Below are 23,813 nucleotides of genomic sequence, written 5' to 3' on the forward strand. Positions count from 1 at the left end.
GATGGGTGGCGCGTCAAACATATCCAATTGCCCATCACCTTTGGGCAGCAGGCTAATGTAGAAGAAGGGGGGAGGACGGCGTGTAGGCTCTAGAAAATGAGATCGCTAATGAAAATAGATAATCCTCGACATTTTTAGAGTTCGATTGATTTCCCCCCAAGGCCCCGGTCCACTAATATATAAAATTGTGCCGAGTAGATCAAGCTTCAGGATCCGGCGTATATACACGGTCAAGGTCCCTCCATTAGGGATGCGGAATTTGCGGAATTTCTTCTCTTTCCCCGCCACTGCTCTAAGTGGGTTGGGCGAATAAACTTAATAGTCTGACGCCTTAAAATTCTGTGTTTGGCGAGACTGTTACTACTGGGCAAAGGCGCATCATCGATTTATCAAGCCCTTCCTTCTTGGGCCGAATTTTCAGCATTTATAGGTAGTAAAGACTCCAGCAGATGGGTCGGCATAAATGATCAGTGACTATCCTTATTCCTGACGCGATCTTGAAACTGAGTATGTTTCAGCCTTCTATTCAGTCCGTCTTTTTATACTAGCACCGGTTAAGTAATGCCTGATGGATATCTTCAAAGATGGGCTTGAGATTGTTTGAATGCGTACCGCGCTTGACGGTGGGTCTAGATATTGTTCATCTAGTGGAGCCATCTACAATCTTTTGATGTAGTTGTAATTAAACCGCTCAATATTCATCCAATCAGCAATCGGTTATTCGATCGCATCATCCGATATGGTGTAGTGGCTAACATATGACGCTCTCATCTTGATCCGTCATGCCCGGGGTTCGATTCCCCGTGTCGGAGAATACATATGGACTCATTTTTTTGGCCTCGTCTCCAACTTGTCTTAGTTCGCTGACATTATCTGCACACTCGTGGGGTTTGCTACTGAAAATTTGGAAGTCTTTCAGATAGATGCCGGTTCTCGGAACAAAGTCGCTCGCTGTAGGAAAAGACGCATAATGAGGTTATTTTTTTTTTGTAATTCAAAATGCTCAATACGGTTGATATCATGTTACTCTTTGTCCAGTGAAGACAGGAAAAAATAAAGACATGCATGAAAAGCTGACGACGCCCGCCGTACTCCTTGCGTCCGTGAATCATGACTTATGCTCCAGATTGATCCGACCCGTCACAATAATTCGTCTCCGACATCATCTATTGTTTCTCATCATTGCCTCGACATCAACGTCGACCCATCTCATCTCTCTCGTGGCGGGTTGAGCCATGGCTTGTGGCGGCGACGCCCTCTGTCGCATCTGCTGCCTTACCCGAAGTCGAGGAGTTAGATCACTTGTGATCATGTCGAGTGCTTGTTGCAGCGATGATGAATCCTGCCATCGCTGACCCCAGCGCAGTAGGATCTGATTTGCTCGGTCCAGAGAGTCGAGACTTCGTTGCAGATTATCAAGCCCATAGCCCCCCGGCCGACTTGGAAGTGGTGGCGGTAAGGGCTTGCCAGGCTGTGAAGCCGGAGGTGAGACTGTCACGCCAGCTGCAATAAGGTCCTCGGCCTCGTTGAGCACGGCGACCAGTTTGGTAGCCATGAAGAAGACTCGCAATGCATCGTGACTAGTGTAGAATGCATTCTTGGAGCCATTCTGTACAATCTCATGTAAGCGGTCCAGATAGGCAATTGTGTGTTCGAACACGAGCGAGCGGCGGTAATCCGACATGTTGGGTGCTCGTGATGATTCCATCAGGCAGTACACGTAGCTGTATCGCAATTCCAGGTCAAACATCTCTCTCATGGCTACTGGGAGGCTCATGGGCAAAGCATCCGCCCATTCCCTCATGTCTTGGCACATTTGCCAAATGAAAGAAGTAGAATCCGATATAGGTACAGTATCGGACTGAAACAAGACCTGGTACCAGTGAGACTGCGCCCATCGTAGTTGAAATAGTAGGAATGCCGGCTCCGTGCCCGCCAACATTTGCCCAGTGATGGATGCACGTCGGCTGAATGATTTAGCCCTGGGCCAAGCAACGTTGGTCGAGGCATCTGTGAAGGAGAATGCGCGTGCCTGCACCATACTGATTGACCTATAATGATGTGAGCACAGGAATTGGTTGAACATAGATTGGCATAAGTCTTTACCTGTCAAGGGAGTAGACACAGTAAAAGAGCTTTCGTCGAAAGTCCAGTTGGGCCTTGTCGGGCATTTGCTCGGGTGGTGGGTCTTGATGGAAGCCAAGGTCAACCACAGCTCGAGCTGTGAAGCCGACCAGGTGCCAACTATCAAAGTGCGTGGGATCTAGCATGGAGTATTGAGTGAGTAGTATCAGCGATTGAATCTGTGTAACATAGCCTGGAACCAGGGCCTTGTCGGCATGTTTCATGGCCCTCGACACGAAGTACATGCCATTTCTATAGTGGGCATCATTGCTCGACTGGCTCTGGGCGACGGATCCGATTGCCAGTACCATGAAAACGAGCCAGTAATCGGTATCTTTGATCGACCGATCAGGTTGATTGTATACTTGTTCCAGCGTCGTGTAGAAGGTGGTTTCCGAGAAGGCCGGGTATAGCGAAAAGACATTGTTCATATAGTACTGAACGATGCCGAGACCCTCCTCTCTGGAGGGCGCTGCCCAGCCCTGCGTGTCTGGTAGCGGATCATTTGATGAAGATGCCAGAACGAGCCGGGCAAAGTTCATGTTTGTCATGGAAGGCTCAAAATCTCTTGTTGTGGCATTGATAGATCTTGGAACGGGTTAGCCAATATTTTCACTGGACAATACAGATGCACGCACAAGAAACCAAAGTCGGACATTAAGGAGTTGACGTCCGTGTTTTCCCTTGTCCTTTCAGCTTTCCGGTGAATCGCAGCCCTGATGGTGGCTAGCGAGTCTTTCCGATCTGGCTGCTGAGTAGGAGGTGGTTCTGATTCGTATTGAGCCACTGAAGCTTTCCTAGACCTAGCATATTCGAGCCTTCTCTCGAGCTTCTCGATGCGCAGCTCCAAAGCAGCCACGTAGCTGGCAAGTATATCAGTGAGGGGACATACAAGTCATCGGGGTTTCGATGTCTCATACCTGCGCTCTTTACCACGAGCGAACTGATCATTGGCGCTTGAGCATTCATTCTCGCGGCCTGCCTTCTCACAAGCTGTGCAGGCGGGCAATTTGCCGTCACACTTGCAATCTCAGTCAGCGCATTCTCCAGCAACAAGTGTGGACACGAACTCAGGTACCTTGACCTTGGCCGATCGACCTGTTGAGTGTCAGTATATGCAGGAAGAGCCAAGGACGAGAGAAACCCACATCGCGAACAGGCAGATACAGGCCGAGAAACCCGCAACAAAGGATTATCAGAGAAACTGGAGCGCGGCATCACGGTGGTGGGGGTTGTGGCAGCTGGTGATTTCTTCTCCTCGAGTGGCCGGAACAAGCTCCGGTTCAGTGTGAGCTGTCCCTGTCATGCAACTCAGAAGGCGCGCAAACCTTGGCCGCTCAACTGGAGGCAGAAGTCACCGATGAGGATTGAATCTGTGGCGCGAAAATGCTGGTGAGATGTACAAAGCCAGGCTGTAGGTTTTGCTCTGACGGTGCAACCTGACAGGGCAGGATGACCAAGGTGGACAGCGATTGAAAGAGGGCCAAGTTGCGGTATAGCCGCCGCTTGCTTCACTGGCTGGGCTGCCTTGGGGTAGTCCAGTGACGACAAGATGTCTCCAGCGTATACCGAAGTCACCAGGAATCTACGCAAGTTACACAGAGGGCGTTCCACGGGATGATCTCGCACTCAAAGGTCAGATGGACAGATAACGCAGAAATTTCTGGCAGGTTGAACAGAGCCTCATCAATTGTTCGCAACGTTTGACCGCACCACAGGTAGCAACTCGAAGCAGTTAGGGTAGAGAGGTACGTAATAAAGGCTACAGACCCTGCGGTAAGTAGCACCAGCCTTTAAGGCGCCCGCTCGCTCTTTTTGTGGTGGGTGGGCGGGTCGCGGCTATGATCAGCGACAGGAATTCCGTGGTGGGATTACAGGGGATTTTGGGGGGCCCTGGGCAGCTCCGCCGTATGTGCAGAATGGCAAAAGTCACGAAGAAAAAGGTGGGGTAGAAAGTTATTTGGAACATCAGAGGTGCGCTTAGGGAAACCACCGTCATGTGAGTTTAGATGCGCGATACATACAGTCAGTCAGTGCTGACTATTTACCTACTTAATCAAAGTAGATCCATAACTAGGCAAGGTGAAGTGATCATTTGTTATTAATCTGGACCATTTCACGTTAATCGTGTGCGGAAAAACGTTGCCGCATTAGTTCCAGCGCGATCAAATGGGTACGGTATCTTGGTAATAACAAGTGCGCCTCCATCATGAAATGTAGTGTAGTAGGTACTTCTGGCAGCCTCCTTTACTTCCCACACTAGAGAGAAATGGCTTGCATGTGTAATGCCAGCAATATAGTAGCTGCCTGTCTGCCTTGTTGTCAATAGCCGCGTCCCATCAATCATGCTAGTATACATGATGCTGCTGGTTCTATAGCCGCAGAAGCAGTCCAAGTGTATAAGCCGGGCATCTTTCTGGCAGATAACAAAAGCCTGTTTCTTTTCTCTGTCTCGCACAAAGCCCAATGTGCTTAGGCGATTGATTACACATGCTGACAGCTGCAACAAACACAAGCGACATGCAGCTCGAAGTACCAACCACATTCGTCTACCTATATACTATAACGCACGCTCAATTCACATGTGCCGCTTTGGCGAGGAGGCGATATAATGAAACAGAGCCTTATCTTACTCCATATACTACCTCACGGGCCTCGACTGCCCATTGATACCATCAAGTTCCACCCCCTGTTGTCAGCACTGTTGTGGACTTGATGGCAGGTTTTTAGGTTCCCGCGAACAACTGCCGTACAGTACCTGCCTGGCTTGTCTGATTGTCGGCCAGTTTGATGAGAAGCGCACTACAGAGTACACCCGCTATCATTGGGTCAATCCCAATTGATCTTACTAACGAAACATTGGATTGACCATGTCTACTCTGTACCTACTCTCCACTGATTTTCATATACGCGATGGCGAATCTTGTGAAACGATGAAAATAGATCTATTTCTTCTATAAGAGCCGCCTATTAGATCTCTTTCAGGGCTCGGTACGGACAGGGGTTCTGGACCTCACTTTCACCAAAATGAATAGGGAAATGCCCGCCTAAGCAAAAGCCCCTGCATCTGATCTGTTTCCGGAGATCCTCTTTGGCGCTAGGTCTAAACATAGCGCAGTCACACCGTTTCCGAATTCCCACAGGAGCACAGATGACGCAGGAACAGGATAAGGATATCATGTCCCTGAAGATCTAGATTCTGACAAACGATGAGCCCTTGCCACTACATCTGCCTTTCAGGAACACCACCACCACCACCATCTGGCATCGCTGTCAAGGACGGAGAAACTGAAGAGATAGAGGTTACGGTTGGGGCGACGTGACCGAGTAATCAGAGTCGTTGTTGGCGCAGCTTTGACTTTGATTGGGGGCAAAGACAAGACACGCACCCAGCCTCGACAATGTATCTATCCACTGCAGAGGTGGTATCAGCCACGTGCACGCAGACTGAGCAAGTCAATGCTGGTGGCCAACTAATAATGCAGCTGAGTACAAGAAGTGTGCTGTTCTAGTAAGACGAGACTCTAGGCTCGCAAGCAATTCTCTATTATGGTCGATCTGTGACGTCGAGGACTCTATTCCAGTAAACCAATTCTCTTACACGCCAGAGTCGAACCTCCTGCCTCTTCTCATCCTAGCTGGTTCGTGTTCGAATTATAACGATGTCTTGCCCCCCGGGACTGGGCACGTGCTCGAGATCCAGGTGATTCAACCTAGCACATCAAAGATCTTCTTCCCGCTACGTAACATTCCCTCTCGCCAAGAAGCCAACAATAGTGACAGCTTCACGGAGATTGCATTTAGGAAACAAGCATTCAAGACGGGGTGACGAGTCTCCCGAAGTGGTAATATCGCGGGAGCGGGTACTGTCATTCTAGACCATTTGGAGTCTTCTAGAAGACAGGCCCCTGCTGGTCGGGCTAGCTACCGTCATGGAACTTCTAGAGATGAGGCTATTCGGGAGGGACAATGTCATAACACCAACGCCACCGGTGGTTTGGGCGCCTAAGCACTTAGTCGCCATCGCAATCTTGCTGGTCAGGCCTAGAGAGAGACACTTGAGGAGGCGATCCCGACAGGAAGCGCGTCATATTTGACACATGACAAGATGAAGAACAGCGGACGTCGAATTGGATCCTGACTCGTTGAAGCCCGTGTCCTTGTAACCCGGTAGTAGTGTAGAATGAGGACAGGCACGAACTCCTTTTAGAACCAGGCTAGCGACGGTCCAAGGCCCAGAAAAGGTCGTCGGCAAATTGCCCTTTCCGGCGTGGGAAGAAAAAAAAAATTCCTAGGTTAGATTGAAACCTGAAACGAAACAGCGCCGAGCAGGACGAAGAACAAATGGAGATGACGGGGTCGTGTTTCGACAGCACGGATGCAGAATTGTACGGCAAAAAGAGACTACAATTATACCGTGCGTGTTAAATGAACTTGTCGTGTATCTGTATAGTTGTAATAGTAGTTAATTAGACGTAGGTAAGTGATGTAGTGCACACAAATCAGCGGCTGAATCCTGAAACCCTGTTTGACAGTTCTTGGGCTGCGGGGGGCTGAATACTGATGAACAGAGCCAATCGGTTCTCCACACACCCCAAGGATTTTGTCCCACTCGGTTCCATCATCCCACGCGGCTACCTCAACCCTGATACTTGGTACCATGCCCAGGAAGGTAGGTAGGTACCTAGGTAGGCAGATGTTAGGTATGAACTTCATATGGCTGCTACTACTGTAAGCCAGAGCTTACACACCCTACCTAGATTGTTTGCCTTTGTACTACCTACCACCAACAGTCAACCGGTAGCTGTTAGCAGCACCGTAGTAATGTAGGTAAGGTAAGTTGAAAAAGTAGTGCGAGGGAAGAGTGCCCAAGTAATAGGTCGATGGTAAGGTAGATGAACTCGGGCAGATTTAGCTCTGAGAGTCGCCTGTGCCTTGGCATTCTACCTGTAATAGGAATCTCCCAGTCTCATCTATCGCCCTGCGAGCTAGGTGGTAGTAGTATCCATCGTCGTCCCCTCAGTAAAGGAGACGGGTGAAAGCAGAGAGGGTCCAGCAGAGCAGAGCCTCAGTACAATCACCAAGTACCTTTCGAATCCCGGCAGCCTTCTGTCAATCCAATCCTCGTCACTCAAAAATTTGTTCCATCACTCCTTCCATACGACCTTCGATTTCGCCGTGGGATCCATTTCGTAGAATAGATTGTGGGCCGGGCCACTCACTGATCGACGCTGTCTCCGGCTGGTTAAAATCACCAAAGAGAGAGAGAGAGAGAGAGCGAGAGACTTGAGGTGCGTGCAGTGCAGTGTGTCGAGCGGTCATACAGTAGGCACAGTACCTTAGTGTAGTAGCTCACTGCTTCTGCTCCCCGCGCGCACCCCCCCAAGAACAAACCTCCGCATCCCAACCCGGCACAGCAGCAAAAAACCAATTGCATAGACAACAAACTTCAACACTTCACACGACACAAGAGGCACCAGGAGACACAAACTTCCTTTCCCACAGCCGTCTCGCGCCGATGGACGCCCCAGATGTCTTTCGGCATGTTGAAGGCTTCGGGCTCTATCAACGACCGCGGCCGCCCCATGCTCAGCACCACCACCCGAAACCCGTTCCCCAGCTGCCGAGGGAGCCTTCCAGCGGCGATGGTGAAGGCGAGGCATCGCATCGCATTGCGCATACACTAACGGCTTGTTGCCGTTGTCGCCAGGTAAGCGACCAGCTCTCAAACACTCCACTCCTCCTCGAGGCTACCTGCGTCTCTGTTGTCGAGAAGCTGCCTACCCGCAAGACCGTTGAAGCGTCTGGCTGAGACTCTCCCGCTTATAGAGGAAAACCCGCTGCGACCCTACCCTTCCCCGCTGTCTGCCGTGCGAACGGTCGGGCTCCGTATGCGAGTACTTCGACACCACCAAGGGCAAGAAGATCAGCCGTTACTATGTCGTCAAGCTCCAAGAAAAGGTGCGTGCTCTCGAGGCAGAGCTTGGCCTCTACACCGATGAGGAGGAATTTCCCAAGAACAACGAAGACCTCCTAAGACCCGGTGGTCTCGTGCGCCTCAACGAGTCGGACGAAACTCCTCGGTACTTGGGCCCTTCAAGCGGTATTGCCATGACGCGCATGGTCATGGAAGAGGCCAAACGATATACAGATTCGAACCGCATCTCAGAGCTGGTACCGTCAGTCCGTAACAGAAGACCGATCGCGCCGGAAACCCTCAACACTCTGGCCACAAGGTCCATGTCTTTTAGCATACCGCAGTCCGCCGCGGCAAGAAAGAAGAGTTTCCCAATGATTAGTGGTGTTCCTGCAGCAACATTACCTAGTCGGGTGATTGTTGATCGTTTACTGGAGGTCTACCAACAACGAGGTGAGTAGATTGCGCAGTGTGTCTCATGCTCATTTATCTCATATTTTACAGCTCAAGTTCTTACCCCTGTGCTTCACGAAAGCAAATTGGAGGCCGCAATCCGCGACGTATATAATGGAAGCCAAGATGCCTACCAACAGTTTGTTGTCCGAATGGTCATGGCCATCAGCATGCAAAAGCTCGACACAACCTATGCTGGACTTGCCGATAGTTATTATTTGTCTGCTATGCAGTACTTTGAGCGCGTTGTCCGGCCCAAGGACCTGAAAACACTCCAATGCCTTATCCTTTTGGGCCAGTATTCTCTTCTTACGCCAACGCGTACTGCCGTCTTTTACATTGTTGGTCTTGCCACTAGGATATGCCAACAAATGGGTCTGGCCGACGAGAAAACCATCAGCCTCGGTATCGAAGATCCCTTGACCCTGGATTTGCGACGACGTCTCAGTTGGATTGTCATGACAAATGAGTTCGGATTATCATACAGCATGGGCCGACCAAGCGGGTTTGCCAAAACGGATGACTTTGCCGACGTGGCCTTCTTCTCTACTGTTGATGACAGCCATATTACGGAGAACGGGATCACTCCTGGTCCAGTAGACGACCGTAAGCTGGTCGCCATTCATTTCTGCAAGATGCGATTGCTGCAAAATGAGATTCGAAGAGTGCTGTACGAGAAGAAGCAAGCGACACCGCGAGACGACCGCGACCCGTGGTTCGCTTCGATGGAGAGCAGAATGCAGCAGTGGATCAACTCGACACCCGAGACCCCGGCTTGGTGCAAACCATGGTAGGTCAACCACACACCCAACATGTTGACATATTACTAATAATGTCCAGGTTTACCGGCAGGTACCACACAATGGTGGTTGGGCTACACAGACCATCTCCGCAGGTGCCCAAGCCATCTGCAACTTCAGCTCTTAAGTGTTTTGACTCTGTTGCATTTGTGATCAATATCTCAAGTAAACAAGTCATGGCGTCTGCAATCGACGTTACTTGGGTCTTCTTGCTCACTCTCTACATGTCTGTTAACACCATACTGTGGACGGTGGCAAGTTACCCAGAAGTTCGAGCGGCTCACTCGCGCGACGAAGTCCAGGAGCTTATAAATGTCTGTCTCGACATCATTGATTCGTGCGCGGAACGGTGGCCAGGGACGTCAGCAGCTTCGAAACTGTACGGAAAATTCGCAGAAGCATGTCTTCGAAGTTACGACGCTCGAGGAACGCCAATCATGTCGTCTTCAAGCGTGTTTGGCACTCCCTCGTCGCAGCCTGATACCAATTCCCCGTCATCGGAGGTGACGAATGCGACAACAATTTCCAAGAACAGCGGCCCACCCCCAATGTTCAATCCCCCGCAGTTTGGTTATGTTTTCAACCAGCAACCTGAGCAAGTCCATTTCGACAGCTCCTTTCCGTCGCAACCTGCATTCCGTTCCAACTCCATATTCTTGAACCCTGCTTCCACGGAGCCATCGACGGGCAGACGTTTCAGTTATTTCCCGCCCGACTTCACTCAGTCAACGGAGAACCTCATAATGGAAGAAACGACTCCTCCTGGCACGGAGGCGACTGCTTCGCCGCCAATACTCTCACCGCCAGACCATCTCCCGACACCACCAGACTCAGTGGGCAATGGCTCCTCTGCTACGCCACTGTTTAATACGCCACATATTCCTCCAGTAGCCATGTCAACTCCTGTGATGAAAGCTGCACCACCAGTCGCCATGCCTAATCACCTCATGCAGCAGGCGCCGCCGCCACCGCAACACACCCCACAGGTTGCATTCGCACTTCCAACACTATCATCGCACCAAACCCCAATGGTCCAGCAACGTCCCCTACCGCCAGTGACGTCTGGAACCGATTGGTTCAATCCGCCTCCTCCATTCATCTCACCGTATGCCTTTGGTAATACCAATGGCAACATGTGGAATGGAGCTGGAAACAATGGTTTCAACATGATGGGAATGAACGACAACTCATGGGCAGGATTGCCTCCGGAGAGACAAGGCAGCCTCAACCAGTCTCAGCAGACCGAGCTCATGGACGTACTGGAAAACGAAGGTATGACGGACATTGACACATATCTGAATGGTTTCAACTATGGCGCAAATGATTTATTGAATGGAATCGGCATGAATTGGAATGGGACGTCTTGAATTACTAGCATTTGTCGGCGGCGACTTTGGGAAAACGGCGCAACGGATCATGGGACAATGGCTTGAGTATATCAGCCACACGTTATGGGACCTTCTTTTGGGATATCATTGAATTAGATACCACCTCGAACTTATCCAGCTTGGCGCTGATGTGCGTTTTATCCTTTTGAATTGGGCAGATGTACCCTGAAACATTGTCATTGGCTCTCGGAAACAATTGCAAATCACTGATCGGACTGCTTTTGCAACTGACTGCAGCAGTATTTTATCTCTTTTTTCTTACGAGATCAAGACGTATGCTTGAAATCGTAATAGTCTCTTCCCGCTCCAGGCCAGTTCCGACACAATCTGCCAGTATCTTGATACCGATGAAGATCAGCCGCGGAGCCTCCGAATCTCTATCGGACCCATCTGGACAAGCGGAGATTTTCGTCAATGCCTCCCGATCCCTGGTTTATTCATCGGCACCACAGGGAATGCAGACCGAGAAACTTACTTACCAATCTGAAAGTAATATCATGGGCGCCGTGCGAGTCAAATATAAACCTCCTACCATATACCGCGCTGTCGAAACGGCCATGATGTCAACCCAAACGCCACACTCTTGATTTGGTGATCTGTCGATGCAGTTCTCGGCAACAATGATTGGGCGTGTCCTTGCTGTTCTGCCTTTGGCTTTGCTTTTGCCTGGTGGCCACGCCATATGTCTACCATCCTCGTCCACCTGTGCCTCCTTCTTGGGACATACATTCTCCAACGGCACTGCAGTAGTTCATACTGCCGAGACTATAATAAATGGCAGCACATTCACAGGCACTTCTGCCAACGCCGACTACAATGACCCTCAGCTGCTGGTGCCTCAAGCTTGTCGTCTTGGACTCACCATTCGGACGACCACCAATTCGTCGGTTGAGGCGGAGATCTGGTTACCACCCACAGCAGAATGGAACCAAAGACTTTTGACTGTGGGCAATGGTGGATTTGCTGGTGCGATAAACTACCCAGACGTGGTCTGGGGACTGCGCAAAGGATTTGCTTCAGTGTCTACCAATACTGGACATGCATCAAACAGCAGTGATGGCAGTTTTCTTTCCTTTCCAGAGCAAAGCATCAACTGGGGCCACCGCGCTCTCCACGTCTCTGTCATGGCCGCCAAGGAGGTCGTCTCCAGCTATTATGGGAACAGTACCGGAGGAAAGCTATATTCGTATTATGCTGGGTGTTCGACTGGAGGTCGGCAGGGGCTCAACGCAGCAGAACGTTACCCAGAGGACTTTGACGGCGTCCTGGCCGGTGCTGTTCCCTGGCAAACGCATGTTGCGGGCTGGCAGACGTACGTGGCACTTTTGCAGTTTCCAAACACGAGAGCGAGCTATATCCCAGCCACCAAGTGGCCCTTTGTTGCCGCTGCCGTCCTAGAGCAGTGCGATCTCCTCGACGGCGTCGCCGACGACATCATCATGGACCCGTCCAAGTGCACCATTGACTTTGCTGCATTGACGTGCGGCACGGGCACGCTCAACTCGACTGCATGCCTCAGCGACGAGCAGGCGGCTAACTTGGAGAGAATGTACACCCCCTGGCTCGCCAATGGAACCACGGGCGAGTTGGTCCACCTGGGCATCTCCCCCAGCGGCGAGGCGAGCTTCTCGTACCTCATGAACGGCGACGAGCCGCAGTTTGGCCCCACGTGGTTCCGGCACGCCATCTACAACGACTCGGCCTGGGACTGGAGCACGCTGACGGCCGCCGACATTTTCTTCTCCGACACCATAAACCCGGGCGGCGCCAACGCCTACGACCCGGACCTGCGCGCCTTCGGGGACCGCGGCGCCAAGATTCTGCACTACCACGGCTACGCGGACCCGTTGATCCCGACTCTGAGCGCCGCGGCTTGGTATGCTACGGTCCAGGACTTTTACGGCGCCCACGGTCGGGCCGGGGAGGTGGAGGATTTCTACCGCTTATTCATGGTACCCGGAATGGGTCATTGCTCCAGTGGCGCGGGTGCTTGGGTCCTGGATGCCGCCTCGCAGAGCGGTGCGGTGCCGCCAGTCGAGGATGCTAGTCATTCAATGTTATACTCCTTGGTGAACTGGGTCGAGGGGGGTAGTACGGCAGCTCCCGAATCGATCATCGGCACCAAGTATGTGGAAGATGTCGCGCCCTCGGTGCAGTTTCAACGACCAATCTGCAGGTGGCCGGCTGTGGCAGAGTATGATGGAGTTGGAGACGCGGATGATTCTGAGAGTTGGTCTTGTCCTGTTGTTTGAACTTGATGAGAGTTGGATAATCTCTTTTCAGATATTCTACTGATTAATCTTACAAACTGTATCCGTATTGGGCATTTGGCTTCAGGCTGGCAGCGACTCAAACCATGTCTAACACCTCAAGACATGATCTTTTCGTTTCAGGGAAGTAATGACCTAAGCTAATCCCTCTGTTTCTTCGCGAGATTATCGTTGCCATTATCACATTATAGTATATATCTTATTCGCTGGGGTAATCGTTTGCGCACTGGAGGCGTGATTGGTATGCTGCCCGCATCTTTCACGCTGATAGTATACTGTGTATTCAACTTGAATATTTTCCAGATTTTTAATACAGTATTCATAGCTGTACTAAACTGAGAAACCGAGGCGACAACCGGTAAGAGTGTGCTGACTTCTAGTCAGTCAATATTACAATCACAATGGTGTCCGTGTCTGATTATTCAGCCACTAAAGACGTCTTTTTCCTTTGTATTCATGTCATCCCGGATGATAGAGACCATATAGTCCCAAATGCTCAGAACTAGCTACAACAATGGACAAACATGATGATAGTCCATTTAATACCCTTCTTGCACAGGCCAGTGATACACCCACCTGAATAGTCCCCTGTCAAGCAGCCAGCTTGGAGTAGTAGCGCCCGACAAAGCCGAGGCGGGCAGCTAATAGCCCGCCCAGGCCCCCGGAATAGCGCCACGCAAAAGCCTTTGATTCGACAAGACAAGATGCTAGGAGTAAAGAGGATCCGAGTCATACGTACATCGACGGCCATCACTCGCACTCGCATCGGTAACACAAACCAAGGTTGTGGGGGTGAGACACGGATGCAATCGTATAGTATGTATACGGTTCTTACGGCTTATGCATGCTTGCTTAGGTTCCGCTGGGCTTAGCCAACTCAATACCTACAGATTCATGTGGGTGGGTGGGTATGATGTTAGCTCCGCCTTTGTGGGAATTTGGAGATGAACGATATAAACTGTTATAAGTCTAGGATTATTCCTGGTCTACTCTTCTCGTCTTTCACCTATGGACAAAACTCTTCCGTCTACTACTAACACCGAAAATACAACCAAACAATTGTCATCATGGCAGAAGTACCAGTCGTCCAGATCCTGCAAAAGGATAACTATGCCAACCAGCACATCGTCTCATTGCCGGATGAAGTGCCTTACCCGCCGCTCACCAACCCATCCTCATTACGGATCCGCACCAAGGTCTTGAGTCTGACTGTCAACAACCTCACTTACGCCAAGCTTGGCTTTCTGCTCAAATGGTGGGACTTTCACCCATTGCCGCCCAGCACGCCCTCGGCACTTAGTGACCCGGCCAAGTACGGTCGAACCAACTGCTGGGGTTATGCAGAGGTGCTGGAATCCACGGTCACCAGCGTGTCCAAGGGCTCTTATTTGTTCGGATACCTACCGCTCGGAAACCTGGCCCAGGACGTGACCGTCAAGGAGGGCGAGGTGTCAGGTCAGGTCTTGATCACCAACGACTACCGCCAAGGGATCATGCCCATCTACAACCGTTACCTTGTTTTCCCGGCGAGCCTCAGGGAGCAGATTGATGCCAAGGCCGACACCGTGGCCATGGACGCCGCGGTTCGGATTATGTATGAGACCTCGTATCTACTTAACCACTTTGCTTTCGCCGAGAAGTCCGACGACATCCTGCACCCGGCATCAGACACCAGCCGGCCGTGGGGTACGGGCGAGGCGGACCTGGCTGGAGCCACCGTCATCCTGTTTGCGCCCGGATCCAAGGTGGCGGCAGCATTTGCATTTGAGCTCCGGCACGCGCGGAAGCAGGCCAAGGCCAAACGGATTATTGGCGCCGCCAGCGAGTATTCCAAGAGCTTTGTCGAGGGCACGGGTCTCTACGATGAAGTCGTCAGCACGAGTTCCTCGCCCACGGAGCTGCTGGCGAAATGGCAAGTGGGTCCAGAGGATCGGGTGGTGATTGTCGACTTTGGCGGCCGCGCGGGCGTGGCGCCGAAATGGGCCGCCGAGATTCAAAAGACCAACAGCCGCTTCACCATTCTCAGCGTCGGCCCGTCCATAAGCGCCAGTTCGCCTCAGGATGTCCTTCAGTCAATGGGATCGGCGACGGGCGGCGCCATCATCTCGTCGGCCAATGACATGCGGTCGCGGGCCATAGAAAAGCTCGGTGAGCAGGAATACTGGAAGGGCCTGAACTCTGCCTGGGAGGGTTTTCGGAACCAAGGCATCAAGGGCTTAAAGTTCAAATGGGGCCACGGCATGGATGATGTCAAGAAGGGATGGGATGCCCTTTGCACCGGAAGCGTTGTACCAGAGGAAGGCTTGGTATTTCTACTATAGGCTTGCATCCCAGCCCTCGTCTTTGAAGGTGATACCATGAATGATGAAATAGCCGTTTTCTGGAGTTCACTACTATCGGACTCGAATTCGTTGCATAATTTCTCTCGGGAAAGAACTACAGGGAGACCTAGGAGTCCTCCAATGTAACTTCCGGTATAGTAGGGGACCATTTCTTCGTTGCCGAAATTGGATTGGTACTTTTGTCAAGAAACGACCATCAAAGTCACAGAACTCGTAGATATTCGAGTCTATCTTGAGGAAGAATGATTGCCCCGCGGCTCTCTGTGATTAAGAATCTGCGGTCTAACCCATATCTTTTGGGAATCGATCTTGCAGTATACTTTAAACAGCATATCGAACTGGGATATCAAGTAGCGACCGCACACATCAATTATCTTGGAAACAGTGGGCTGTGGCTTCAAATTTTGTCGTGCTGTGGACTCGGGTCCAAGCAAGCCATGGCAACTGCCACCAACACGACTGAAAATGGACACAAAATCGTGACACCTGACAGCGTGTTTAAAACACAAACTCCAACATCCCCCCGACTTTGCTCTAGCACCCCAGAAATACACGAACCATCTCTATTGTGTTTGGAGGCCGTGATAACTACCCCCTCGCTATTGCTTGCAACGCATGATCAACATTTCCAAATTTACCGATATTGACAGCTGGTACACAAGCCTCCTACTATATCTTAAATTGCTACATCTAATGCCATCCTAGGAACGAACGGCCAGCCCAATGGAATCCCGAGAATTGACGGCGTCGTACCTCCTAGAAAAGTCGGCAAGAGAGTATGGACGTTGGTCCTCATTATTACCATGGAATCGCCTATGCGAGAGATACCCATACATCAGATATCCGCCATGTCCACCGCAGGATGAGAAGTGCACATGCGCTGAGAGCAACAATGGACCAGAACTACCTTTGTTGACCGAGGAATACATGTTGGACGAGGACACGGAGGTCAAGGACCCGCCTGAGCCAGAGCATGAATCTCCCGTGGTCACCTACTTCAAGCGATACAAGGATCGAGCCAAGATAGCCTTTGCGTCCACCAAAGACCTCTACAACCCCGGACTTCCGGCCCAAGGCGTGTTTTACACAATCCCAGAGATTCTCGAGCTCTTTACCGACCGCCGGATGCAACGACATGGAATCATAATGGAGGGGCTACCAACCCAATTTCCCCTATCAGAGCAAGCTGATAAGTTTTATCGTCGGTGTAAACACTACCATCCCTACTATTGTCTGATGCCTAGTGTGATGCACTATATTCAAAATGATATCATTGGCAAGTCAGGCTATTGTCATTTCATCAATACGAAAGGGAAGCGATGGTGGCTGCAGGTTCTAGAGGGGAGTATCCGGATTGCCTGGCTTGGATCCACTACAAGTGATGAGCCTATTCTATTGGGAAACGTGAACACAGCAATGATGCCAGTGAAGCCTGGATACGATGAAGTGACGTTTTTCAAGGGCTCTGTCGGGCATTTCCAGAGTATCAGTTATCTGAAAATCACTTTTCTAGAGGATGCTGTACTCCATCGCGGTTGGTTACTGGAGCCGGATCTAGCAGGAGAGTCCGATTTTCTCATACGAGTAGGGCTGGACGGGATGCCTGAACATTCTGGCCGGGAGTATGAAGAGTTTCTTGCGGCTGAAAAAGCCAAAGCGGCACAAGATCCTCCACGGGACTAGAAAAGAGTTCAACAATACTCAGCATCGTCATGACTAGGTTTGGCACAAAAGCTCAGCGATAGATACAAAATGCAATACAAAATATTTTTCAGCGACGTAGAGCCGTTGTATCAGTTGTTTTTGCTTCATATGGGATAGTATCGTTTCCGGCGTTCCAAAGATGCAATTGCTTACGGTCTTGGTGGAGTAAGACACCATTCAGATATTATAAGAGCATACCAAAGTCAATCGTTTCCTCAAGCTACATCCGCCATTTTTACTTGATAGCAATCCTCGTAGTCTTCCATTCGAGGGGCCGAGATTTTCCCATTATTGCTCAATTGTCGTTCACCAGGAATTGTTGCGTCTTTCATCATTTCTTGAGTCCACTGCTGATCAGGCCCTGAACTTCCTTTAGCACTGCCTGATGCACCTCGCCGCTTCTTGCGACGACAAACCCCCAATTTCCGTCGGCAAAACTCCTTTGGCCTTTGGAAAAGTCAAATTTCTTTCCAGCGCTGTCAGTGACGGTCCCTCCCGCTTCTTCCAAAATAAGCTGGCCGCCGGCGTGATCCCAGACGGAGGCGTAAAACTTTGGATCACCGGGGATGCGAAACGTGGCGTCGGCGGCATTGAGGGCAATGGCAATGTACTTCATCTGCATGGCCCAGACGTCCTCGGGCCACAAGCTGTCGCTGAGCGTGGCGGAGCGGTGGGAGGCGTGGGGAAACGCCGTCCGGTAGAGGTACTCGTGATGCCGCTTGGACACGTGCGATGACTCTTCCGAGTCAATAAAGCGCAGCGAGCCGGGATACGGCGGCAAGGTGTCCAGCTTGGCGGTCCGGCGGGCGGCGTGGTCTGCAAAGTTGTCTAGCGGCACGAAGAAGGTGCCTTGGCCGGCTACTGCCCCAACAATGATGCCGTTGCCTTCCGTGTCGACAATATCCTCCGTGACTAGGGGTGTATCGGGGTCGTACAGGAGATTGGGGCAGCCGAGCGCGGCGACTTTCTGGACGCCGTTTTCCAACAAGCAGAGACACACGGCGTACTGCTGGCCCTTCATAAAGGTCTTGGTGCCATCGACCGGATCCAGAATCCATGTCCGGCTTTCAACGATTTCCTTGGACGTCTTGCTGCCGAGGTCAATCAGGTCCAGCATCTCCTCCTTGGTGCTCGGCACGGGCAGGCCGTCGAGAGGGCCGACGGAGAGGACGAGATCCCAGACCCGCTGTAGCAGGTCGGCATTGCCCTTGAGAATGTCCGAGGACTCCTCGGCGATAAAGACGTCCTCTGGGAATGCGTCGTGTACGGCGCCGATTAGGAGCGCCTGGGCGGCAAAGTCGGCAATGGTGACGGGCGTGGCATCGCTCTTGTCCGACACGCCTTTATCTTGTCCTTGACGTTGGACCTTCTTGGTTGCCAGACTAGCGCGGTGAACTGCTCGGAGAGCCACATCCAGTTCCCTTTCGTATGCCATTGTCAAGTCCACTCCTTACTTTCCACGAACTCAACAATATGGTAGCTCAATCAGAGCCGGTATTTGAACGAAACAAATGTATCGAGGTTGATAGAATGACCGACCAAAGTCAATGTTTGTCTTTTTTTATTCCTGATGACACCCCAACAAAAAAGGGCGATCGAACGTGGTATGACGTCCCGAGAGTGCACATCACAGAAGCGACGACCCCCAGTTGCGGTGCGGCGTCATACAGCTGCCCCTAGCCACATTTGAGTCTTTTTTTTGAGAGGTCAATATAAATTTTGCACAATTTTACTTTCTGCGATTTGTTCGGTGCATACAACATGGTCAATTAATGAAAACACGGCACATAATGTCAGCAATTATAATTATGACAACTTATCAGCAATGACGATGATCCTAAGCTCGTCGCTAAAAACTTCTGTGTAAAGTAGCGGGGCTATCTTGGTTCCCCCATAATAAAAATAGCGGGGTAATAAATCGTCTAACTTAGGTGACCTGCTACCTTAGTCAATACATTAAATATACCTCGAAGCCCCTAGGTTAGGTTAGACCCTTCTGAGCTTCACCCCAAAACATCATACGCCAGATTGGAGATCTTCTCATACATGTTAGCTAGATCTAGGTAAGGAAGTGTATTCTACACCGTGCTCGCTCAACAAGAGAGAAAACACACGAGCCTCGAATTTGCCCGACGTTGGCTCACCATCAAGCGCCGCGTTTCCTTCTAAGCCCTCTCAAGATCACCACAAATGGCCCTTGTCCAACGCGGGATATTCTGGCAGCTGCCACTTTCCCTGTTCGCCTTCCAGGTCAAGCATTTGGTGCAACCCGAAATATGATATTACTTGGCCAATGAAAAACATAATGGAGATCATGAAACGTGACTTTGGCATGAGGAAATTCTCCGGCCATTGGCTCTTGTTGTGCCCTGCCGTCGACACGGGGCGAAACAGCTTTTCGTAATTCTTGGCCCCTTGTACCACGGCGGCTGTCGGAGGCGAGCTGCTGTTTGTCGCCAGCAGCGATGCAATCTCGCCGGCGAGCACATAGGCCGCGACTATACCCCACGTCGTACCGAAGCCATTGGCAGTCTGGCTGTGTGCAGCATCTCCCAGTAGGACGACTCTTCCCTTGGACCACGACCCCTCGGGAAGCCTGATTTCCTCTTGCGGCGTCGAGTAGAGGTCGTCTGCCTCGGGTGCGTTCCGCAGGGCATTGGTGAATCGGGCGCACTGCCATCCACCGTCTTCATATAAATCAGCCCAGGCTTTCTTGAGCGCCGCCAGGTCCCCGGACTTGTGGGCCTCGTCGAGCTCCTTGACATTGCCGCGCGAGATCATGTATACACGAGTCAGTTCTGGACAATCCTTTCTCGTTCCAATGGCCCGGGTAGTTGAGCCTGGCAAAAAGGTGCCCGTAAACCAGTCCGAGTCACTGGGGTCTGATGGGATGCTAAAGAAGGCAATGTTGCCTCCCAGGCGATGGCGAGGGTCTGGTGCATCGGGTCCCAGCATAATCTTGCGTGTCCTAGAACCAGTCCCATCGGCAGCGACCACCAGGTCAAAATCCTCCTTGCGCCCATCGCCAAAAGTGACGTGCACTTTGCCATTGGGATCAGATTCGTCGTCTTGTGTAAAATCTGTCACGGTCGTGTTGTAGAGATGCTGTACGTTTGGCTGGTTCTCGGTCAGCCCGTAGAGGATCTGAACGAAGTCGCGACGCATTATTTCAAACTCGGAGGTAAAGAACTGTTTCCCGGAGCCGGGCTTGCCGACTGGAAACTGGAATTTAACCCGGCCTTCATTGTCGACAACTTGCATGCCTTTTTCAGGGACAGAGGCTGCGCGTATAGCCGCTTCTATACCCATCTTTTTCATTACTGGAATACCTTGGGCACGTACTACCAGAGACAGGTTATTAGTAACTCTGAGAGTAGATCGGATGTGGACGTAGAAATGTAATAGGTATCACGTACAATCCAACTGTTGTCCAGACGCTCGTTTCTCTGGTGAGCGCTCAATAAGGGTAATATTGGCTCCAATGCGTGACAGCCAGTGGGCAAGCGCTGGGCCAGCGATGCCACCACCCACTATGAGAACTTTCATCGGCGCCATTTGAAACTTCAGCTAGTCAAAGTAATCGCTTATAGGATTCTAAGTTTTGAGAAATATATAATTAGCAAACTGGTCAATGTAATGCAGCACGAAACAAGGGGAGTATTGATGCCAAAAATGAATGCCTTAAGTAGTCGCCAAGCGCCAACACGGATTATACAATTACACGGCGGCTTTTAAGATGGCTCGGACACGGTGCGGACATAATAGTCGTTCGGGGGCTATCTGACTAGGAGAAATTCGGGGTGGGTCGGCCCCGAAGACCATCCGTCTGACACAAGAATGGCGGCACAGTAGAAACAAGACAGGGAATCATAGGGCCAAAATCTACGACTCAATGACTTGAAAAGGTAAGAATCATGATTTTGATCCCATCATAATTACGCTTCGTCACCAGGCTGCCAGGTGAGTCACTGTATCTTTGGCACATTTGACGAAAATAAGACTGATTTTCCAAATGTTCAAGTCTGATTGTCCGAAAATTCCGCGGAATTCATGGTATACCATTCAGACAGTAGAGCTGAGCAAGTTTTGCTATAGCCAACTGTCTGAACGAAAAACCACTAACTTATTACAGACAAGTACAACCAGGTGGCATGACGGTTACGGCACGGTCCCAGTTATGAGATTGTGTCACTGCTGTGGCTGCTCTTGAATCAGATCATCTTGACCCCTGTATTACGAACGTGTCTTTTTTTTTTTGCTTTGTACGCATAGAAGAACCATACGCACGTCGCAGGGCATCAGCCATGTGTCTGATTCCAGTTGTAGGTCGGTTTGGCTAGACCATTGTAGCCACGGCGCTGGTGAAAAAAGATTTATGAAGACTTTCTCAATCATTGTGCCGTCTGACCAATTAATAAGAATCAACGTTTTGCTCAAAGAGGGATTCTTGATTCTGGAGTGTTACCAGAGCTAAGAGCACCTCCTCTCGCCTGCAAGAAGTCTCTTACAATTTTGTGACCTGTATCAAATTTACATAATATTATACTTCAATGATGGCATTAGAACAGATGGCGAATCCATTCGAGGCATGTACTTCAAGGACAGTAACAACGAGAAGAAAAGGATGACTGGCAAATCAGTTATTAAATCCGGCACGAGGTCACAGAAAAAGACACAGAGAAAAGCATCACCAATTTACGCGAGCCTTCAAGTTTAAACAATTATGCTACTCTAACTTACACGACATAAGAACAAGCGAAGCTAACTCCTCCTGTGTTTGTCCCCTACAGTATTGTGGGGATTTGGAGATCTATTCCAACTAAAGATCAACATCCCGTCTGCAATCCAACGTGAAAGACTTGCTGAGAAACCCTTACGCGCCCAGCCAAGACAATCTGGGGAAACCTGCCTGGGGCCCACAGCGTCAGGTACGGCCCGAAAAGTTCCAGGAACATTGGACGAAAAGAGACATCGTCCGTTAGAGTTGGAGTAGCTCATTTGTTGGAGATCACGTTCCAAGATACCGACAGTAGGGCATAGTCGGCAATCGTTAATTACTCCAGGTTCCCCCGCATCGGGCGTCCCTATTGATGAGGGAAGCGGGGAAGAACCCGGACAATAGCATCTCTTGATAAGTAGAATAGCCAACTTGAAACCCAGCAAAGCTCTAGGCAAATACGACGTCAGACGGACTGCAACTATTCGTTTGAAAGCCACCAATATACGTTGGCCGAGCAGTCCAATAGACGCCGTATAGAACGAGGCGAATAACACATGCTTGCCGAAAAGGGTCTCTTCAGTGGAGGAATCGTTCCAGCATTTACATAACTAATACTACCCTGCCAACCTTCGTAGCCTGACCGGGCATGTAGAGCTTCAGCGATAGTCTTGGAACCCTCATAAAGTTTAAAGAGTTTGTTTGAGGAGCCGAGTCGGACAGGGTCTATAGTGTTCCTTTTGGGGGCCTGCCGGAATGCCTTGCTGACCTTTCGCTTATACCGCCGCGTACCTCTGAGGCGAAGAATGATCACGATATGCCGTGACTGATGACGGAATGCCGGCTTGGGCAACATGTGAAGCTTGCTGAGCCGCGAGCTCAGTGCAATTTCCGAAATATTCACAAGCCAAAATGAGCAAGTCAGCCGAGGATGGAAGCGGCAGGTATGCTGGCAATAGTATAGATGTAGTGGAGAATTGGGCATATATAGAGGATGAAAGCTCGGAGCAAGAGATGGAATTTGAATAGAACGCAGTACCAGCCTCAATCAAGCACTTCATCGTATCAAACAATCTCAATCTCGCAAATCAACTTGACAACCGCCAACATGGTCAACGTCGCTACTCTCGCTCTCTACGCCACAGCTGTGCTGGGCGCTGCCATCCGCCGTGATGTCGCCGAGACCCTTGCCGATCTTCAAGCCATTGATGCCTCGACGAACTCGCTGACCAGCACCATCAACTCCTGGGACGGCTCCGTCGTCGGCGCCCTTACCATTTCCTCTGCAGCCACCGCCGTGGGCGACCAGATCGACGCCGCCAACGACGACGCCTCCGATGAGAGCGTCGCCTCGAGCGAGGACTCGGCGACCATCATTGCGTACATCACCGAGACTGGCGAGCCCGACATCAAGGCCTCTCTCGACGCCCTGGTCGCGCGCGAGGCCGACTTTGAGTCTGTCGGCGTCGCTGCCGTTGTGCTGAGCCAACTCCAGACCCTCAAGAGCAAGACCGATGCCTACGGTGCCACTCTCCTCTCCATCACCTCTACCGACCAGCAGGATGCTGCCAGTGCTGCTCTGGCCCTGCTTGATTCCGACTTTGACACTGCCATTACCGCCTTCTCTTAGATGGCTCGACAATCATGTGGAGGACTGAGTAAAGCAATAAAAGCTGCTCGGGAAAAAGAAAAAGAAAAAAGGGAAAAACAATGATTGCGCTTGCTTGATGAAAATTGTCCATGTACATAACTGCACAGCAATAAGCACGTTTCTTTGAATTGACTTATGTTCTCCTGGTCGAGACCAATTCAGGTCCCAATAGTGTTATGAATGCTTTTATGAATGCTATCCATTGTATGTTTGTTATTTAGTGAGACATGATGTGATATAGCTTGGCGCAATGCCAAGTCTCAGACTGCGATCTGGAGTATACTGTGAATAATCTCTTGTTCAGGCATCAAGTGCAGGCCAGATTCAGTGTTGTGGGTTGACGACGACAGCAGGCATGAAAGAAGCAAAAAGCTGGGCGTTGACTTGAAGTCCTGCAAATCATGAGAATGCTGACGTATCAAGTGTTCGTCATTGTTACACGACATC

At 50.8% G+C, this 23,813-nt stretch overlaps 8 protein-coding genes across 8 annotated transcripts; 5 read left to right on the plus strand and 3 right to left on the minus strand.

The window, feature by feature from the left end:
* Positions 1-1,162: 1,162 nt before the first annotated feature.
* PFICI_01055 (uncharacterized protein) lies at positions 1,163-3,342 on the minus strand (the record flags this gene model as incomplete). Its single annotated transcript, XM_007829636.1, has 6 exons — positions 1,163-2,051; positions 2,107-2,712; positions 2,763-2,987; positions 3,045-3,145; positions 3,203-3,222; positions 3,273-3,342. 6 exons carry the CDS (start codon positions 3,340-3,342, stop codon positions 1,163-1,165), a joined length of 1,911 nt encoding a protein of 636 aa, XP_007827827.1.
* A 4,300-nt stretch (positions 3,343-7,642) lies between these two features.
* Positions 7,643-10,661, plus strand: PFICI_01056 (uncharacterized protein; the record flags this gene model as incomplete). The annotated part of the gene is made up of 4 exons (XM_007829637.1): positions 7,643-7,834; positions 7,954-8,494; positions 8,546-9,284; positions 9,335-10,661. 4 exons carry the CDS (start codon positions 7,643-7,645, stop codon positions 10,659-10,661), a joined length of 2,799 nt encoding a protein of 932 aa, XP_007827828.1.
* A 641-nt stretch (positions 10,662-11,302) lies between these two features.
* Positions 11,303-12,934, plus strand: PFICI_01057 (uncharacterized protein; the record flags this gene model as incomplete). Its single annotated transcript, XM_007829638.1, has 1 exon — positions 11,303-12,934. One exon carries the CDS (start codon positions 11,303-11,305, stop codon positions 12,932-12,934), a length of 1,632 nt encoding a protein of 543 aa, XP_007827829.1.
* A 1,085-nt stretch (positions 12,935-14,019) lies between these two features.
* Positions 14,020-15,273, plus strand: PFICI_01058 (uncharacterized protein; the record flags this gene model as incomplete). The annotated part of the gene is made up of 1 exon (XM_007829639.1): positions 14,020-15,273. The coding sequence occupies one exon, from the start codon at positions 14,020-14,022 to the stop codon at positions 15,271-15,273; it is 1,254 nt and encodes a 417-aa protein (XP_007827830.1).
* Positions 15,274-16,017: 744 nt separating this feature from the next.
* PFICI_01059 (uncharacterized protein) lies at positions 16,018-16,977 on the plus strand (the record flags this gene model as incomplete). Its single annotated transcript, XM_007829640.1, has 1 exon — positions 16,018-16,977. The coding sequence occupies one exon, from the start codon at positions 16,018-16,020 to the stop codon at positions 16,975-16,977; it is 960 nt and encodes a 319-aa protein (XP_007827831.1).
* A 352-nt stretch (positions 16,978-17,329) lies between these two features.
* On the minus strand, positions 17,330-18,433 carry PFICI_01060 (uncharacterized protein; the record flags this gene model as incomplete). Its single annotated transcript, XM_007829641.1, has 1 exon — positions 17,330-18,433. One exon carries the CDS (start codon positions 18,431-18,433, stop codon positions 17,330-17,332), a length of 1,104 nt encoding a protein of 367 aa, XP_007827832.1.
* A 746-nt stretch (positions 18,434-19,179) lies between these two features.
* Positions 19,180-20,553, minus strand: PFICI_01061 (uncharacterized protein; the record flags this gene model as incomplete). The annotated part of the gene is made up of 2 exons (XM_007829642.1): positions 19,180-20,339; positions 20,415-20,553. 2 exons carry the CDS (start codon positions 20,551-20,553, stop codon positions 19,180-19,182), a joined length of 1,299 nt encoding a protein of 432 aa, XP_007827833.1.
* Positions 20,554-22,823: 2,270 nt separating this feature from the next.
* Positions 22,824-23,345, plus strand: PFICI_01062 (uncharacterized protein; the record flags this gene model as incomplete). The annotated part of the gene is made up of 1 exon (XM_007829643.1): positions 22,824-23,345. One exon carries the CDS (start codon positions 22,824-22,826, stop codon positions 23,343-23,345), a length of 522 nt encoding a protein of 173 aa, XP_007827834.1.
* Positions 23,346-23,813: the final 468 nt, after the last annotated feature.

The sequence above is a fragment of the Pestalotiopsis fici genome (genome assembly GCF_000516985.1).
Source record: "Pestalotiopsis fici W106-1 unplaced genomic scaffold PFICI_Scf_1, whole genome shotgun sequence".
Taxonomy (NCBI): domain Eukaryota; kingdom Fungi; phylum Ascomycota; class Sordariomycetes; order Amphisphaeriales; family Sporocadaceae; genus Pestalotiopsis; species Pestalotiopsis fici.